Below are 20,969 nucleotides of genomic sequence, written 5' to 3' on the forward strand. Positions count from 1 at the left end.
ATATATATATATATATATATATATATATATATATATATATATATATAGAACTTTTCTACGAAAATTAATTTTTCGTTGAAAATGTATTACATCAAACTAAACAAGGCCTCAATACTAGGACATTATATTTGATTATGGAGAAATTAGCTGTTTCCTTGTAACAATCACAAAATTCTGTCAGCATAACAGATCAAAAATACTTTATAATGCCTCATATTTATATGACTGTTGTCAGCTTAACCATCATACTGTTGGGCTTATCTCAACCATAACATAACGAATGAATAGGCCGAGAAATTTTTATACTTTTCAAAGAAATGAATTAACTTGAGTATGAAAATTTTGAAAACAAAAACCGCAGATCTTGTAACAGACGATACAAAGGTGGTTGTGTGTCGTGTTATGGTGACAGAGCTCATTCCGAAGGTTTAGCCATGTTAGAAGCGAAGTATATGCAGCACAATTTAATTGCAGGCAGGATCACAGGAGACAGTTTAAGTTGTAACATAATAAAGAACAACAAACTAAAATATGACATTACATTCCTTTAGCTGTATAAAGTCTTGTTTTATTTTTGTAAATTATAAAGTTCTTTTGATGATTATTACCATAAGTTGTCTGTAGATACATTTTCTCACCTGACAATCTCTGTCTACTTTGTCGAGAAACCAGTCATGTCTCCTGCAGGCAGAAAAATTTTCTAAGTTGATTTATTTAACGTCTCTGATTTATGATGGCATGCAGAGGATGAAGTTTATGTGTGGTGAGACCGACAGTGTCGATGTCCTCTTCCTGCCCAGGCTGCAGCTTCCACTCGAATTCTTGCACCAATCTACCAATGGATGTGCAAGATATTAACATGGCCTGAAGCGAACCAGCACAGATCCTTTTGCCTGCTCCAAAAGCCATCGTCTTGTAAAGATCATGAGGATCGTACTTGTCATCTAGGAATCTCTCTGGAATCCACTCATCAGGATTTTCCCATTGATTTTTGTCTCTGTTACATCCATAGAGGTTCACTATAATCTGCGTAAGACGGTCTATAGTCAGATAAGAAGCAAATGGCCGTCAGACTCAGCTATATATTTGTCGAAATCTTTCCATTTATTTTACCCAATAAAGTATCTAGTGTCCATAACTCCATACTCCATGTCCGAGTTTTGAGGGTACTTGAAGTTTATTGAAAGAGTTTAGGGGGTTGAGGCCTTTTGGGGGGGGGGGGGGGGGGGGAGAGGTGTAGCAATGAAAATTTCCTCCATTTTTCTCATTTTGCTCATCTGAAAGGTTAGAGTAATTAAACTATCCACCCAATAAAGGAAAAAACATTCCTTTGTGAGAGAGAGGGGGCGTTCAATTTCACCCTCGCCCTCATACATCCCCTTGTGGCTTAATCACATTTTTAACTTCAATGATGTGAATCATCAAGGACTATACATAACTAATATACTATTCATTCTGTCCAATCAAACCAAGCTTGAATATAAGGGCATGGAGGAAATCAAACCTCAGTTCCAGCAGGAATGTGGTAGCCTCCTATCTCAGTATCTTCGTGCACATATCGTATAGGAATAATGGGAACAGGGCTGTGCTTCCTCAAAGTTTCATGAAAAATAGCCGATAAATATGGCAACTGAGATAAATGATCTTCTGTAATCTTATCAGAGCCGCAAACAGCTTGTATTTCTTGATGCAGTCGCTCCTGTCCACCAATAATGCTTGCAAATTAGATAATGAGTAGCTAGCTGAAATGAGATAGAATTATATCGGTAATAAAAGTCTGTCTTGAACAACCTGACGCTCAGGATCCTTGGCAAGTTCAAAAAGGGCCCATTCTGTTGAGATTAAGGTGGTATCAGAAGACTCGATGATTGGCTCCCACAGCAGCATAGCTAGTTGAGTCTCTGTCAACGTATTTGCTTCTGACAGCAAGAAGTCAAGATACGAATTGAAATCCTATTTAGATTTGCAACAATTATAATTTTATTAGCGACTTGTGATGGAGAAAACTTAGGAGCTACATAAAAGTTCAGGATAATTCTTTCAAATTAAATACCTTTTTGCCTTTGTTTTGTTCCTTATGCTCCTTCATAAGTGCCTTCATCACTGCTAGTCTGCGAAAATCCAACTTTTTGATATTTGCTTCTACCGTATTATTAGGAACCCATTTGAGGTAGGGAAAGAAATCTCTCCAATCGACCTCAATTGCACCCTTCATCATATCCAAAACTAGAATATGAAATATTTCATTTCTTGTCAGGGTAGTTCCAAGCTCTTCAACAAAAAGAGACTGCACATCCCGTCCTAAAGCCTGTCCATGAAGTTATTGTTAGTCATTATAAGCCAATTTAACACATTGTTAATCATACGCCAAAATCATGTCCAAACTACTCGACTAAGAGAAACAGTGGTGTACTTGTTTCAAAGCTAATCCAAAAAGCTCCGACTCAAATATTTTCCTGAAATTTACTGCTTCAAGGGGGTGGCTCTTTATATGCATATTGAAGAAGCCTACTACATTCTCCAACATGGTTTCACGAATTGTTCTACTGCGCTTCTGCAATTAAGGCATGGAGACGATTTTTCAGATAAATGTATGTATTATTGTATTAAAAACTTGTAGAGCAACCTCCAAGTACAAATAAAGGTAGGACAATACCTGAGCATTTGAGCCCAATAGATAAGAAATAATGTATTTCTTAACTGTTTTGTGAAACTCGTTATAGTCACTAGTTGCAACCATGCATTTATCATAGGTAAGGATTTTAAGGGCATTTGATAATTTTCTGGTCGAGATAGATGAGAAGCGGGTAACCATAGCCTGAAATATAATGAGAGAGAAAAAAAATGTTAATACACTTGCCTAACAGCTTGTGGTTAAAACAAGCGTGAGCATATAAAGACAGAAGCTCATTTTTCCAACTGGGAATCCGTGTGATGCTAAATATGACTGAACAGCACCAAAACAAAGGAGGCAAGGATACACTTCAACATATTCTTCACAACTCCTCAATCATATTTTGGAAAGTCCTTTATACTGAGCTTTGATGACCCTTTGGTACAGAGTGCAAGTGTCTAGACAATACCAAAATTTCAAAATCTGGTGCTTTCTAATTCCTATTTACTAAACTAGCAGACAGTGATAAAGTGATTGACGACAGTTTTCAAACTGCCATAATTGTACTATAAGTTGCATGAACCACATATATGATTAAAGATTTTATTTTCAGAAACTTGGATTTTTACAGTTCACAAAATTCAAGGGAGTCAATTTATAAACTCTTAGTAGATAATGTTGCTTATGTAAGAGCAGCAGCCATAAAGAGGACAGAAGTTGCAAGATACATTCCCATCCTTCAGGTGTAAATGGAAACCATTTACCCAGAAATTACGGACAATATGAAAAAATATGAAGTAAATCAGTTCAGAAACTGGTTTTTAAGGCTAAAAATGGGTAGATGGGTCAGATTTGTGAGATTATAGACCCCCTTCAAGTGTTTCATGGCATTGAAAAAATTATATGCCAGATAAGGAGCACTTTTGCTGATGCTTATGATGGAATTAAAATGGAGGTTTATTCCTAGTAGGCATTAGCTCATTAGTCATTACACAAGTACATAAGGGTATGAACGTATGAGATATTGAGATTACTTTTTTTCCCCTGTCATTACACAAGTACATAAGGGTATGAACGTATGAGATATTGAGATTACTTTTTTTCCCCTCATGGGAAAAAAAGTAATCTCAATATTGAAGTTTAAAAAAGTAGATATTGAGATATTGACTAATCATAAGGATATGGAGGTTTATTCTTTTTTTCCCTCATATGATGGCCCTCATACCCCATGAGGTCATGACTACAGGGGTTTGAAATAGTTTTGACCAGCTTAAACATGCTTTCATTAGCTACTTAGCTGGCTAACTATTTGGGTTTGACAAAAACTTATTGATTACTTGTGATGATGGAATCTGTCTTAAGTGTGGATTTACACCTGAAACTATCGCTTACTGTTTTTAAAATGTGACATTAGTAGAAGATTATTTCAAGTTTTTTCCTGGTTGTATTTGAGTTTTGGTGGCAACAAGCTGCAGGCTATCAGGGAGTAGACATGCAAAAGAGTAAGATGCTCAAAAGATCTGTTCCTTAGCATGACAAGGTCCCTGTTAATGCTGCTATAATTAAGAATCTAAGGCAAACGCAAGACTTGAAAATTTCAGACAGATAAGTTGTCTAGTGTGGATAAATTGTGTAATGAAAATCATTGGTAAATATACAGGTTGTCCGGAAGTTATCTTGTTCATATCTACTGCTTGAGAACAATTATGAAATGAAATTTCATTGAGATTTCAATTTTTCCAAGGTGAAGGATTTGGGGTCCATTCTTTGGGAACCCGAGTCATGTGTTGTGCTTGTGCTTCGGAGAGGACAATCCCATCTTGGGGTAAGGCTTTCTTGCTTATAAAAAGGGGTTTTGCCTTCAAATTTATACCTTTTAACTTTTTATTAATGAAACTTTTTATTCTGTAGAGTATTATATGTTGAATAATTTTGAGAATTTAGACAAATCCATGTTAATTAATTAGTCTACTTAGGCAAAGGTGTTGTAAACTAATTAATAAAGATTATTAAAGGCAAAATAATTTGAAGGAAAAATTATGTTCTAGGCAACGAGAAACATGTATCTATGGTTTAGAGAAGACAAAGTGTCTGTCCTCTTAGTGCCCGATCAGCAGCCCAGTCAGGGTGGTGCTCGCCCGATCGGGCGCGAGGTTGGCTGAAATTTTACCATCTCCACCGCCCGATAGGGCGCGAGAGGGAGGTTTAATTTTGCTGAGATTTTTCCCGATCGAAATACTTTCGCCCGATCGGGCCTGTGAAGGGCAGTGAATCGTCACTTAGAACCGCCCGATCGGGCGGTGGCAGCCCGATCGGGCGCGCATGTTTGGGTGGTTGAATTTAGACGGTTTCCTTCAAGTGACGGCAGTTATTTTCATGGCTGTTGGTTTTGTTTTGGCTCTAATATATAAATGTACTACTGTACATATGTGGGATATACGTTTAAAAGAAGAAAAGTAAGGCAAATTTCTTTTCCTTCTTGAAACCTTCATTTGCAATTCTAATTATCATCATCATAATTACACAAGCTTTTATACATTGAATTGTAATCATCCTACTTGTGATTGCAATTGTTTCTTCGTTGTATCTCCTAAGTAAATTTTCATGAAAACCAGGTTGTAGTATAGGGTCGGAATTATACTTTTGAGAAAGTAATTCCGTTCACGCCTCGGAGTTTTTTCCGTTCTAATTTGTTTGCTATTTTTGTGACCCTTGTTCATAAACATATTCCCCAACAATCCAAAAGTATAATTGACAAAGATGGCAAATGTTAAGGAATTGATGGCCAACATTCAAAAGTTGGACAAATTCGAAGGTGTTGATTTCCGAAAGAGGAAGATGCATTTCTTCTTGACTACAGTTGGGGTGGCTTATGTTCTTGCTACTCCGAAACCCGAGGAAAAGGAGGAGGAAACAATGGATGAAGTGAGGAAACGCAACAAGTGGGAAAACGACAATTATATTTGTTGTGGTCATATTCTCAACGGTATGTCTGATGAACTCTTTGATATCTATCAGTTTATTGATTCTGCTAAGTCTCTATGGGATGATTTAGAGGCTAAATATATGGCTGAAGATGCTTCTAGCAAAAAGTTTCTTGTTAGTAAATTTAATAATTATAAAATTATTGATAGTAGGCCTGTTATGGAGCAATTTCCTGAGATACAAAGAATTATAGGAAGTCTTAGACAGCATAACATAGTTCTTGATGAGACCTTTGTAGTGTCATCTATAATAGACAAGTTACCTTTTTCTTGGAAAGACTTTAAAAGTGGTTTAAAGCATAGGAAGGATGATGTTAACCTCGAAGGTTTGGCTTCTCACATCCGGATTGAGGAAGAAATCCGGGTGCAAGAGGGAAATAAGGATGGAAATCCTAGTTCTACTACGGTAAATGTAGTGGAGGATGCCAAACAAAATGTGAGAAAAAGGGGTAATGACTCAAACAAAAATAAAGGCAAGAAGCTTAAGTTAAGCGGTGATGGTTCAAAGTCACGTGCTTGTTGGGTTTGTGGAAAACCCGGTCACTTCAAGAAAGATTGCACAATCTGAAAGAAAAGGATGAGCAAGAAGAAGGCTCAAGATGGGAATGGCAATGCTAGCCAATCCCAAGACAAACAAGGTAAATCTTGTGCACAAATTTCATTTAATTCATTTATGAATTATATGTGCATGATTTCTGAAATCAATTGTGTACAGGCGGCTGATTGTTCGTGGTATATCGATTCGGGAGCATCGAGGCATGTGTGCAATGATAGATCATTGTTCAAGACCTTCTTGGAGGTTGATGATGGAGAAATTCTCTATATGGGCAATGACTCTACAGCTAATGTGCTTGGCAAAGGACAAGTGGAGCTAGTCTTTAGTTCGGGAAAATCTCTTATTTTAAGAGATGTCTTGTATTCTCCCGAACTTAGGAGAAATCTTGTATCCGGTGCGATCTTGAATCGATTAGGTTTTAAGATGGTGTTTGAGTCAGATAAATTTATTTTGTCTAAAGGAGGTCAATTTGTAGGACTTGGTTATTTGTGTAATGGTATGTTTAAATTAAGTATTTCAAATACTTTGAATGATGTTGTGTATGTTGTTAATGATAACTCTTCTCTATGGCATTTGCGACTTGGTCATGTTAATTATAAAAAGTTATATTTTATGTCAAAGCATGATATGATACTTGTGTTTGATCCAAGAATAGAGAAGTGTAGAACATGCATGTTAACCAAAATCACAAGGAAACCATTTCCTCAAGTTGTTGAGAAAAATAATTCATTGCTTGAATTAGTGCATAGTGACTTGTGTGATTTTCACAACACACCTTCTTTAGGGAATAAGAAATATTTGGTAACTTTTATTGATGATTATTCAAGGTTTTGTTACATTTATTTATTATTCTCTAAAGATGAAGCCCTTGATAAATTTAAAATTTACAAAAGTGAAGTAGAATTGCAAACCAATGAAAAGATTAAAAAGTTAAGAACTGATAAAGGAGGTGAATACTATGACCCAAGTTATTTCCAATCTTTAGGTTTAGTACATGAAACTACCGCAGCATATACACCACAGCAAAATGGTATAGCTAAAAGGAAGAATAGGACACTAGAAGAAATGGTAAATTCTATGTTGTCATATTCAGGTTTAAGTGATGGTTTTTGGGGTGAAGCCGTTTTAACGGCTTGTTACGTGTTAAATCGTGTTCCCATGAAAGGGAAAGATGTAACCCCATATGAGCTATGGTATAAAAGGAAACCAAACTTGAGTCATCTCAAAGTTTGGGGTTGTAGGGCAATTGTAAAAGTGCCGGAACCTAAACGTAAAAAGTTAGGTGAAAGAGGAGTTAGAATGCATGTTTATAGGATATGCGGATCATAGCAAATCCTATAGATTCTATGTAATAGAACAAAATGACTTTTGGTCGATTCACACCACCATTGAGTCAAGGGATGCATTGTTTGATGAAAATCGATTTTCTTCAATTCCTAGACCAAAGGATATAACTCCAAGTGCCAATGCTCAAAGTATTGATCAAATTGTTATTGATGAAGAAGTGGATGACCAAACTCATTTAGAGGAGGCATCTACATCATCATCACAACCTAGGAGAAGTAAGAGGGCAAGGAAAGAAAAATCTTTTGGCCCGGACTTTCATGTGTACTTAGTTGAAGGATCAAGGGAATCTGTTTCAACACAATTTCCATACATTTTTAATGTGGAAATGATCCTTTGACCTATGATGAGGCTATGAGGTCTCGTGATGCTCCATTTTGGAAGGAAGCCATTAATGATGAGATGGAATCCATCATGGGAAACAATACTTGGGTATTAGCTACTTTACCACCAAAATGTAAACCAATTGGGTGCAAATGGATCTTCAAAAGGAAATTGAGGATTGATGGAACGGTTGAAAAGTTCAAAGCCCGGTTAGTGGCACAAGGTTTTACACAAAAACTTGGTATCGATTATTTCGATACATATGCACCTATTGCTAGAATCTCAACTATAAGATTGTTGATAGCACTTGCGGCTATCCACAATCTTGTGATCCATCGAATGAATGTCAAGACAGCATTCTTGAATGGAGATCTAGAGGAAAAAGTTTACATGCGACAACCGGAAGGGTTTGTTGTGGAAGGTCAAGAAGAGAAGGTTTGCAAGTTGATTAAATCTTTATATGGGCTAAAGCAAGCACCTAAGCAATGGCATCAAAAATTTGATGAGGTTGTGTTGTCTAATGGTTTTAAGTTGAACAATTCAGACAAGTGTATTTATAGCAAATTTGATGACAATGGTCAAGGTGTCATAATTTGTCTATATGTAGATGACATGTTGATCTTTGGAACTGATTTGTCACAAGTTGAAAAGACAAAGTCATTCCTTAGTTCAAAGTTTTCCATGAAAGACATGGGGGAAGCGGATGTCATCTTGGGCATAAGGATAAAAAAGGAAAAAGAAAAATTGATCTTGTCACAATCTCATTACATTGAGAAAGTGCTCAAGAAATTCAATGTGAGTGAAGACACTACTTCTCTTTATTCAACACCTATGGATCCTAGCACAAAGTTGATACCTAATGAAGGTTATGCGGTTTCACAACTTGAATATGCTAAAGTAATAGGTTGTTTGATGTATGCCATGACAAGTACTAGACTTGATATTGCTTATGCAGTTGGTCAAGTGAGCAGGTACACTAGCAAGCCTAGTATGCAACATTGGCAAGCGGTTCGACGCTTGTTGAAGTACTTGAAGAAAACCAAGGAATTTGGTTTGTCTTATAGTGGATATCTTTCGGTTGTGGAAGGGTATTCGGATGCAAGTTGGATCTCTAACAAAGATCATTCCACCACAAGTGGATGGGTTTTCCGATATGGGGGAGGTGCCATTTCATGGGCTTCAAAGAAACAAACTTGCATTGCGGACTCCACAATGACATCGGAGTTCATTGCTTTGCATTCGGCAGGTAAAGAAGCCGAATGGTTGAAGGATCTCATGTTAGAGATACCTTTGTTACCAAAACCGATATCACCAATAGTGATACATTGCGATAACAGTGCTACCTTGGCAAGGGCTTATAGCCAAGTTTATAATGGTAAGTCAAGGCACATTGGAGTACGGCACAGTTACATCCAAGAACTTATCAAGGATAGTGTGATCACTATTGATTATGTTCGAACGGATCTAAATCTCGCCGATTGTTTTACAAAGGCATTGGCTAGAGATGTTAACAGTAGGATGGCAATCGGTTTAGGATTGGAACCCTAAATAATCACAATTAGGAGAATCTCAACTTAACGCCCAATAAGACATTGGGTCTTAAGTTCAATGAGATTAATTCTCTTAATTGTTGATTGGGAACTTGTTTATTCATCCAAGGTAAAGTTCCGGTTTTTCTGTGATGGAAAAGAGGTTGTTTTAAACTTAATAGAATTCCTGATTAAAGTGCTTTGGTCAGAGGAGCATGTTGGAACTCTACCTATATAAGTACGAGGTTTAGCCACTTCAAGAAGCTATTAGGGGTGTAGCTTTGATGTACTTATGAATAGATATGGACACATGGCTTTTAGTGTCAAACTAATATGTATTTAAGTAATTAATCTTGTGTGTGTCATATCTTCGAGTTTCCAAATGTGTTGCTTTTGGTTCAAACGTTTTACGATACCAAATCGATACGGATTCTTGAATTGTATATTGCACTAAGTGGGAGTTCAAGTCTATGTACACTTTCATTTATGCATAAGATTGTTTTGTGATAATGATGTTTTTGCAATGTGTCTAGTTTAATTCTCAAAATGGGGGAGGATTGCTGAATAATTTTGAGAATTTAGACAAATTCATGTTAATTAATTAGTCTACTTAGGCAAAGGTGTTGTAAACTAATTAATAAAGATTATTAAAGGCAAAATAATTTGAAGGAAAAATTATGTTCTCGGCAACGAGAAACATGTATCTATGGTTTAGAGAAGACAAAGTGTTTGTCCTCTTAGTGCCCGATCGGTAGCCCGGTCAGGGTGGTGCTCGCCCGATCGGGCGCGAGGTTGGCTGAAATTTTACCATCTCCACCGCCCGATCAGGCAGCCACCGCCCGATAGGGCGCGAGAGGGAGGTTTAATTTTGCTAAGACTTTGCCCGATCGAAATACTTTCGCCCGATCGGGCCCTTGAAGGGCAGTGAATCGTCACTTAGAACCGCCTGATCGGGCGGTGGCAGCCCGATCGGGCGCGCATGTTTGGGTGGTTGAATTTAGACGGTTTCCTTCAAGTGACGACAGTTATTTTCATGGCTGTTGGTTTTGTTTTGGCTCTAATATATATATGTACTACTGTACATATGTGGGATATACGTTTAAAAGAAGAAAAGTAAGGCAATTTTCTTTTCCTTCTTGAAACCTTCATTTGCAATTCTAATTATCATCATCATAATTACACAAGCTTTTATACATTGAATTGTAATCATCCTACTTGTGATTGCAATTGTTTCTTCGTTGTATCTCCTAAGTAAATTTCCATGAAAACCCGGTTGTAGTATAGGGTCGGAATTATACTTTTGGGAAAGTGATTCCGTTCACGCCTCGGAGTTTTTTCCGTTCTAATTTGTTTGCTATTTTTGTGACCCTTGTTCATAAACATATTCCCCAACATTATAAGACTTGCTTTAATACTCTACAGAATAAAAAGTTTCATTAATAAAAAGTTAAAAGCTAAAACAAACCTCGTTCCCATTCTCTTTGCATAAACACGTAGAAATTAGAAAAGGAGGAAGAATTTGGGGGGGGGGGGCAAAGGGGAAAAAGGCTTGAAGAAAAAAGTTGGCCTTAAGAAAATGCAATATGAATGTCGAAAACATCCTGCCTAAGGAGACAAAGAACCGAGTACATAGATATGGCTTTAACCAAACACATCAAGCCCCTTGTTCAATAATCTCCTTCCTACTCTTAAGGCCTCAACAAAACACATCCAACCCCTTGATTGATACAACTCATACAGGAAATTTTTAGAATAAGTTTATCATCCTTCCTAAACAGTTCTGTTTCTCCTCCCTCTTTCTAATTAAATCGAAAAAATCACCTCATTACACTACTTACTTCGTCTTCTCTCTTGCTAATTCATTAACTGTCAAATGAGTCTCCCTTGGCGATACACATCAGCATGCATACCCCAGAGCCCCAGACATGAAAAAATCCTTAATCACAATATTTATCACATAATCAATATATCAAACAGTACACATAAAAAAAAAAAGTAGCAAATAAGTTATAGAGCATATCTATGTATAGCTTATTACGGATTAGTAAAAACAGTAAACATTAACAATATGCAGATATGCTGCAAAGCACAGAATTGGTCTTTATAGAATGTATCTCATGATGATGACGACAATGAGTAAGAACTACCTCTTTCGCAACATCTGAATTACTAAGCACAATCAAATGAGAAGAACCAAGTTGAATCGAATAAACAGGACCGTGATCTTCAGACCATTTAGTGAATGTCTTGTAAGGCTTCTTCTCTTTGAGTTGCAGCAAATTCCCAAGTAAAGGCAGACCAGGAACCTCTGCATCATTACCATTTGTTTCAAACTTAATTCGCCAAAAAATCAATCAAATTCAACACAAATGAAATGACCAATGACAAAATCAAAAAATTTCAAAACTGGGTTACAAAACAAAAATGTCAGACTCTTTTCCAATTTTGTAATCTTCTACTTCATATTACATCATACATTCATACAACATACTTTAGGATTTATATGGTCCCAGATACTCCATCTACTTTGCTACTGAATCAATAACCGAATGACACATGGCCATATCTCCTGAAAAATCTTCCTACCTTAATCATTTGTACAATATTCTCTTCAAGGTAAATAAAAAATCACTAACCAAAAAATAATGTGCTAGAGCTCACAGTTGTATGACATACACTAACGTCCCTTTTTTTTTCCCTTGGTGTATTGAGTTCCATAAGGGCGAGTAATGAGATTAATATAAGGATATCTTGAAATCGGGACGGGAGCTCTAACCACTTTAGTTATCCCTCACCCTCCCTTACTATTAAATTTGACCATATTGACTCCATAATGTGCATTTAATTAAAAAAAAATAAATTGCAAATGAGTTTATCAATTTTTTTAAATGTGCATACATATTAACGGTCAAATAGAAGTCCAACTAAAATGCAAATGACTAAAAAAAATAAATAAATAAATAAAAAAAACTCCATTGTTGATAAACCAATAGATTAATATTAAATTATAAACAAGAAGATTTTACTCGTAAATTCACAAATAAAAACATAATAACAATTCAAAAAAAATCCAGTTTTTTTTTTTTTTTTGGAAAAGAAAAAATCCAGTTTGTAGACACGCTGTATTTTTTTTTTTTTTTTTTGAGGAAAAGACACGCTGTATTTACCAATCCCTTATTAAATTATGTATTATTCACTATTTGCAAACTTTTTATTCATTTAAGCAATTAAATAAAAAAAATAAGAATGAGGACTTACTAGGGACAGGAGGACCTTGAGATGAAACAGAAAAATTTCTTCCTCCATTCACAAATGATTTCCCTAACAATACCATCAATACAATTGATGAAACTGCTACTATTGCAATCGTTGTAGCAAATGGATTTTCCAGAAAATTCATACCAATCATCTCCATTGTTCTGTTAATTACCACTATATCAAAGGGTAATTCAGGATATTCAAATTGCTCTTTCCTCTTTGAATCAACGCAATTTCTCTGAAAAACAAATGTACAACAAAAATAAATTAAAGTTGATTTCATATAATTTTAACATAAGCAGAAATATATAATTTTGACTAATTACCAAAATATTTTTTGTGACAACCCCAATAAAAATATTTTGAACTGAGCAGAGTACTTTGTATTTGGGGTTTTTTTTTTTTTTTTCTATGACATGAATTTTGGTATATTTATTTATAGTTAAAAAGAACAGGACAATAATGTTGTGCGAAAATCAAAGTTTTTATTTTTTTGGGTGGGAACAAATTAATTACTTTAGTGGATTATCTGTTGTGCATCTGTTCAAGGTGTCATGTCTAGATTAGAAGTGAATTGTAGAAGAGGATTTATTTCCTTGTAAAAAGATGTGTATCCAAGTAAGTGAGATTATTTCTGGATTTTGTTCGTGTCACTACATCAAAGATAATCGCCTATTTATGGTAAGAAACCAAGAGGAATATGTTTCACTTTTTTTTTTTTTCTTTTTTTTTTTTTTTTTTTTTTTTTTTTTTGGATTTTGTGAATCGGATTTTTCACCAAATATCACTAAGTTTTACTCCCTCCATTTCCTTTTGTTTTAAACGTATGGAATTATGCGCGATTATTATGATTTTGTGTAAACTAGAGGTATATTGGAATAATTCAATGATTAAAAGTACAATTTTACTTTAAAAAAATATTGTACATGAGAAAAGAGGAAATGGAAGAATATTATGTATTTGTAAATACATAACATTGATTAAAATATTTTAAAAACACATGGTAGAGAGAGAAAAGAGGAGAAAGATAGGAAGAGAGAGTTCTGTAAGTGAACCCCACCTATTTTTTGGTCAGATTGTATCACGTGATGGGGGACCACATGCTGATTGTTCCACCGAAAGTTTATATTGTACCATTTAATCTTCAATGGTACTATTTATGAATAAATTTAGTACAACTTAATGCATATATAATACCATTATGTGCATATATAGTATTATTGTATATTTAGTGGTACCATTTGATCATCTAATGATACCAAAATATGCATTTGTTTGTACATATGTATAATTACATGAATAACCCTTGTTATGGATTTCTACATACCTGACATTCCTCCCTTTAAAATCCTTCTTGTACATGTGGGGTGAAGAAAGTAATAAGAGAAAAAAAAAAAAAAAAAAAAAAAAAAGGAGAGAGAAAGTATTAACGAGTATTAAAAACCATTCAAATAGTACTAAAAGTACAACTGCACATGGAAAAGTTTGGATATTTGAGTATTTAAACTGTAAAGCAAGGGTAATTTTGTCTAATATTTATGACCAAAAAAAAAAAATATTAAATGTAAAGAATAAAAAGGAACACCTAAAATGAAAACGTAAATAATAAAAGGGAACGGAGGGAGTAATAAAATTCACTAAATAATGTATGTTGGTTTATTATTAATGCACATACAAATCTATTATCGGCGATTACTTATATTAAAATCATATTAGCCTAAACAAAATTATTAATTGTCTTATTAAACGTGATTTCAAGTACAAATTCCCTTTAAGCCTGCAGAAAAGGCATGATCAAGCAATAACAATAATACATATCAAGCGACATGATAATATTTACACAGCAATCATCATCATCTCATTAAAGCATAATAATAATATTAGAATAATAAAAGATTAAAGTGTTTTATCCTTTGTTCTTTTTTTTTTTTTTTTTTTTTTTTGTTTTCCTGAGTGATTGTCTGTTGTTCACAATATTATCACTAGAATTTCGATAATTATAAGATGGTAGATGGATTTGGTATAAATTTGTTTTGATCTCATTATATTTCGTCACATAGATTTGTATTCTTCTGGGTTGATAGTTTGGAATGAGGAGGCCTATAAAGACATGATAGTTTACATTTACACTTTGTTTGGATAGGAAGAAATGGAAGGAAAAGAAGAGAAGAGAAATGAAGGAGGACAAAATTTCTTGTTTGGGTAAAAGATTGGGGGAAGGAAGGGGAAAGAGAGGGAGAGATCCATTTTCCCTCTCTCTTTGGAGAGAAAATGGAGCTCACCTTCCCCTCCCTTTCTTTTCTATTGGAGATATTCTAGTGTATCTAGGATATTATATTATTGTGCATATTATTGTGCATATTTTAGGAAATATATCTTGTGAAAAGATATGATAGAATATTGAGGATATTATTATCCTAAGTGTTATATATTCATGTATTGTGATCATTGTTATGAAGAGGGAATACAGAAAGTATTTTGATGAATTGTGCTTACTTTGTGCTAGATTTAACAATTTTGATAGTAATAAATTTTGATTTGAAGGTGACCTTTCAACTACAACCTATATTCAAGAGGTCAATCACATACACGATGAAGAATGATTCTGACTTGGGGGACCAAGCCTTAACCTTTGGCAATTAACATGAGTTTGCTGATCTAACATGGTATCAAGAGCAGGTTAAATCTTGGGACTGCTCACAAAAATTTCCCCCCTGTCGGTGGGTTAGAAAATTAAACCCACCGGTGGGATTCAAAATTTTGCTTCCGCTATGCAATATTAATACTCTTTAATTTTTAATTTTTTTTGGGTTGGTACACGTTAATCACATGTGTATGTGATTTTTTTTTTGGGAGAATTTTTTTTTTGTGGGAGTATGTGGGTGGACTTCCTCCACTATAACACATCTTTGGAGAGGAAGACATTAAATAGTGTTATGCTTGACGCAATATTAAAAAACAAAAAAAAAAAATCGGCTCTCTTGTGTCGTGAGACAAGATATATTTGGTTCTCCTTGTGCCGTGAGACAAGGTTTGTGAGTTGATTCGAGCATGATTTTGCTCCTTTGGATATGAGTGTGGTTTACTCTGAAAAACCAATAAGAGATTTGAGTGTGGTTTACTCTGAAAGACCATTAAGAGATTTGAGTGTGGTTACTCTGAAAGACCAATAAAAGATTTGAGTGTGGTTTACTCTGGAAAAACCAATATTTGATTGGAGCTCGGTTTTGCTCTGGAAAAACCAAAAAATGTTATATTTGCAGGTTCGAAAAGAATGACATTCCTGTTTGATTGATGACAAATGAGTTCGAAAAGATGAACATTCTCATCATTGAAGAAAAAAAAAATGAAGGCGACATCACCAGAGAGTGCATCTCGACTTCAACAAAAGAAGAATTTCCAAATCGCAACGTCGTATTTGGGGGACTGCTTCAAGATGAAAGACTTGGGGGTTCTGAAATATTTTTTGGGGCTAGAAATAGCCAGAAGCAAGCAGGGAATTTTCATGTGTTAGAGAAAGTACGCCTTGGACATTATTACAGAAACAGGTTTGCTTGATGCAAAACCTGTAGATTTTCCCATGGAGCAAAACCACAGGCTAGCTCTGGCAAATGGGGAATTATTTGGTGATGTTGAGAAGTATAGACGTCTGGTAGGGCGTCTAATTTATTTAGTCGTTACAAGGCCGGATTTGGCCTATTCTGTGCATATTTTATCTCAATTTATGCAGAGTCCGAAGGTAGAACACTGGGATGCAGCCTTGCGAGTTGTAAGGTACCTGAAGAAGAATCCAGGCCAAGGGATCTTGTTACGATCTGATAGTGCTCTACAGTTGGAAGGATGGTGTGATTCGGATTGGGCGAGTTGTCCATTATCTCGGCGTTCGCTGACAGGTTGGTTTGTGTTTCTTAGTCTATCTCCCGTATCATGGAAGACTAAGAAACAACCCACAGTGGCTATGAGCTCTACAGAGGCAGAGTACCGGTCTATGAATGCTTGTACTCGTGAACTGAAGTGGCTAAAGCGGCTTCTACGAGATTTAGGGGTGCGCCATGACAGTGGCATGCATCTATATTGTGACAGTCAGTCGGCATTGTACAATGCGAAAAATCCCGTATTTCATGAGCGCACGAAACATATTGAAGCTTGTCAGAGATACTATTACAGAGGGTCTGATAAAATTGTCGTATGTGCCTACGACGCTTCAGTTGGCTGACTGTAGACACCCATTTGTGTCTCCCCAAAACCAAACCCAGCGATGAGTACCTTTCACGTCGAATCATAATCGAATGAAACGAAAGTGTGGAAAGGTCTAGTGTTGCGGAAAGTTTTATTTCTTTTCTTTTCTTTTCTCTTCTCTTCTCTCTGTTTTTTAAAACTTTATTTTAAGAAAACAGCCAATCTAGTTTGGTTGGTCCATGATATGGGTCCAATAGTGGTGTAGTTGGATGGGGCTTGCAAAGACCTTTCCAATGATATATTATAAGCCCAATTCCGATGAATATTGAGGAATTTATGGCCGATTTACTAAACTGGGCCCGGGTTGAGTTTTAAGTACGGCCCAATGATCTAGGGGAGGGCCTAATATGATTTATCATTCCTAATGCAATTAGGAATGGTTTTGATCTTCTAGAACATTCTAGAAGGTTTTATCATTCTTAATTCAATTAGGATTCTTCAGAGTTTTAATTAGATCAAATAGCATTTTCGACTGAAATTATATTATTTTATCTTCCAGTACAATAAAATTATCAGATTTTCGAAAACGCGTTAAAATTCGGTTTGGCGTCCAACCCCAGGCCTTGGCGCCTGGAACCAGGATTGGCGCCAGACGCCAGCCATTGGCGCCTGGCGCTAGCCACTGGTCCTGGCGCCAATGAGCCAGGGCTGGCGCCAAGTTGGTTTTTCGATCTTCAGACTCTGTTTTGATAAATTATATTTTTTGGATGTTTTTCTCTATAAATATCGTATCAAAAACTCCGTTTTGATGGACGGATTATCAATATTCATTCACCATTCAATCATCTACATCTATTATTCACCAATTATTCTTTTATTCTGAAGTTTTAATAAACTCCGTTTTCATTCATCATCTACAATCATTAATCGTCAACAATTACTTTATGAATCGTTGATCTTTTAGCATTCTTTCTAAACTTTGCTCTTTAATACAAAATTCCGCATTCACAAGATCTTGATACACCTAGCCATATTCGAAGTTGCCTTCGCCCTAGACGTGAAAGGTTTAATTTCTGAGGGTTTGGTCCCACATTTCTATTTCAATTATTTAATTTAATTGTTTTGATTATTATTTTTCCTTGAAGTTACTAACGCGTGTATTTTGTAATTAGAAAGAGGTACGAGGCATCCAAGTAAGTATTTTATTGGTTTAATTGATTTATGATGTAGATATCACGCTTAGATTGTTATTTATGGTTCCTAGTATCATGTCTAGGGTGTTTTTAATATCAAGTATGATTTAAAAGTATGATGCTTCCTATGTTCTTTCTAATGTTTATGACTATTTATTATGTTGCTTGATATGCATATTATTTTATATTGTTATTGCTTGATCACCTTTTATTGCAGGTTAAAGGGAATTGGTATTTGCAATCACGCTTAATAAGATAATTAATAATCTTGTTTAGGGTTAATGTGATTATAATTCAAGTGATCGCCAATAATAGTTTATTTGTGCATTAATGTTCAACCAACATAGATTAAACAGGTTTAGGGTTAACCTATTGATTGCATGTTAATCAGAAAGCGCACATGAATACGAGCAGAATAAAGTAGAGGCCTATTATTAGGGCAGGTTCAATCTCTTTTAGGTTGGATTTGTACCATCATCCCCGGACCCTTATTTGGTTCATGACCTTATGGAGTTGACGATCTCTTGGATCGTTAAGGGGTGTAACCTTCACCTCGTGAACGGTTTACAAGTTCCTTAAAAACTTGTTGGCGACTCTTTTGCTCTATCTTCTTCCCTTTTGGACGCCACCGTACTTTAGTGTATGATCACAGTGGGGTTCAAGCTAGTGGGATTTTAAAGGCTTGAAACTATTCCCTACACTGACATTTTCACAAAGGCTTTGGGTAAAGTCAAGTTTGAATTTTTACTCCGCAAGTTGGGCATATATGATCCGTATGCTCCTACTTGAAGGGGGGTATTGGAGATATTCTAGTGTATCTAGGATATTATATTATTGTGATATTATTGTGCATATTTTAGGAAATATATCTTGTGAAAAGATATGATAGAATATTGAGGATATTATTATCCTAAGTGTTATATATTCATGTATTGTGATTATTGTTATGAAGAGGGAATACAGAAAGTATTTTGATGAATTGTGCTTACTTTGTGCTAGATTTAACAATTTTGATAGTAATAAATTTTGATTTGAAGGTGACCTTTCAACTACAACCTATATTCAAGAGGTCAATCACCTACACGATGAAGAATGATTCTGACTTGGGGGACCAAGCCTTAACCTTTGGCAATCAACATGAGTTTGCTGATCTAACATTTTCCCTTCCCTTCATTTTCCCTCCCCTTCTTTTCCTTCATTCTTTGCTATTAATCTCATTGTAGAATGGAGTGTATAAGACAATTTCGAAGAACCCCATAAATGCACCTGTCTTTAAAAGGCTAAAAATACAAATTAAAGAAAATATGGGTAGTTATACAGCTAGGAAGAAACGAAAATCCTGATTTCAATAGAAAAGGATGGGAATATGGGATTGGGAACAAAGTCAGTAGCTCGTGGGAGGATAGTATTTGCATATCACTTAAGTTATTTTGTCCACGCTACACATTAATGGAAAAACGACCATAGTGGTATTTCGGATCGGACTTCCAGTGAGCATAGTATGCTAGTACCATGCAGCTGCTTCAAAGCCAGCGTGAATACGTGATGTTCCTTGGTCAGATGACCAAAATATTGGCGAATACCACGTATAATCAAGAAAAGAATACCTATAATCACATGAAATTAAAGTCTGTTGCTAAAAAACAATGGTAGAACCATAAATATTATCCGAAATAGTGAAGGGTGCTTCATAATATTCTATTCCTTGAAAGCCTATGAATACTAGATCCAGTAAAACGGTAGCTACTAAAGCGTAAACTACTCGTTTTTTCTTCCCCGCGAGTATAGCAATATAGCATGATGATCCCAAGTTACGGTAGCTCTGAATGAAAGAAGAATAAGGGTATTAAGAAAAGGGATTTCCCAGGGATCTAAAACTCAAATCCCTTTTGGGGGTAAAAGGGATTTCCCAGGAATCTAAAACTCCGATCTCTACCGCACCTGCCAAAGAATAATGAGAAAAATCCCAACAAAAAAGCAAAAAAAAAATAATATAACCTCCGATACGATGATCAAAATAAAAACATATCGAAGTCCTAATTGTACGGCTTTGGCATGATGTCCTTCTAACGTGGATTCGTGTAAAACATCATGCCACCATACAAACATGATATATAGAATATAAATAAGGCCCAAACTTAAAAGTGTTGCACCCCCTTGAAATGAGTGCATGTACATCACACCTCCTACGGTCGTTGCCAAAGCTCCTACTGAACTCGAAATAGGACATGGGCTTGGATCTACCAAATGAAAAGAATGCCTTTGATATTCAATCATAAAGCACTTTGCCTCAGTTGTATGTAACCCCCCCTTATACCCCACCCCCTTAAGAAGGGCTCTTTGGGGTCCCATATTTATTCTATCTGACAAGACAAAGAAATAGGAAGGGATGGTTCTTTCATTGCATTGATAGAAGTCTAACTAGAAAAAGATCTCTCTATTACTTTGAGAAGAAAATCGTTAGTTTGACCGACGAACTATGTGGGAAAATGGACCTTCTTTCTTTGATTTTCAACAAGCAGGTATGGGAAGCGCTCAAGCGCCTTCTAATCGCTCTTTTTTTCTCTATCTACATAATTTCGATAAGAGTCTAGCCAGCGCGTAGCTATTGTTGTAATACCCCGTATTTTCATACGTATTTTTCCTAATTAATTAATTAGAAATTATTTTATAAAAAGGGTATTTTAGTAAAATTTTTATTTGGAGCAAAAATGATATTTGAATTTTGGCGCCAAAAGTATTTTGAAATCTAATTATTATTTTGGATAAGATTTATTATCTATTTGTCTTATTTTAAAGTCATTAGATTATTTATATATTTCGGATATTTTAATTAAAGCAAAATTATATTTTATTAATTATATTAAATGGTCAAAAATTCCCATTTATTTAGCTAGGAAATTCGGATTTTCTATGTATAGAAAATCTGATTTTCTTAGTTAATTATTGGTGAATAATTGGTATTTAATTAATTAATTATTTAATTAA

The 20,969-nt window shown here is 35.3% G+C and overlaps 2 protein-coding genes across 3 annotated transcripts; one reads left to right on the forward strand and one right to left on the reverse strand.

The window, feature by feature from the left end:
• Positions 1-510: 510 nt before the first annotated feature.
• LOC145630808 (ent-kaurene oxidase, chloroplastic-like) lies at positions 511-12,920 on the reverse strand. Of its 2 annotated transcripts, XM_081682964.1 has the most exons (9): positions 12,754-12,919; positions 12,610-12,672; positions 11,499-11,659; positions 2,657-2,818; positions 2,414-2,554; positions 2,054-2,308; positions 1,792-1,953; positions 1,505-1,699; positions 511-1,026 (listed from the first exon to the last, which is right to left on the reverse strand). In XM_081682964.1, the coding sequence occupies exons 1-9, from the start codon at positions 12,890-12,892 to the stop codon at positions 715-717; spliced, it is 1,590 nt and encodes a 529-aa protein (XP_081539090.1). In that variant the 5' UTR covers positions 12,893-12,919; the 3' UTR covers positions 511-714. The 2 variants fall into 2 exon arrangements, with proteins under 2 accessions (XP_081539090.1, XP_081539089.1); XM_081682963.1 differs by having other exon boundaries at positions 12,610-12,920.
• A 3,269-nt stretch (positions 12,921-16,189) lies between these two features.
• On the forward strand, positions 16,190-16,825 carry LOC145632959 (secreted RxLR effector protein 161-like). The gene is made up of 2 exons (XM_081685276.1): positions 16,190-16,261; positions 16,340-16,825. The coding sequence occupies exons 1-2, from the start codon at positions 16,190-16,192 to the stop codon at positions 16,823-16,825; spliced, it is 558 nt and encodes a 185-aa protein (XP_081541402.1).
• Positions 16,826-20,969: the final 4,144 nt, after the last annotated feature.

Source organism: Chenopodium album, chromosome 5 (genome assembly GCF_948465745.1).
Source record: "Chenopodium album chromosome 5, dcCheAlbu1.1, whole genome shotgun sequence".
NCBI lineage: Eukaryota > Viridiplantae > Streptophyta > Magnoliopsida > Caryophyllales > Amaranthaceae > Chenopodium > Chenopodium album.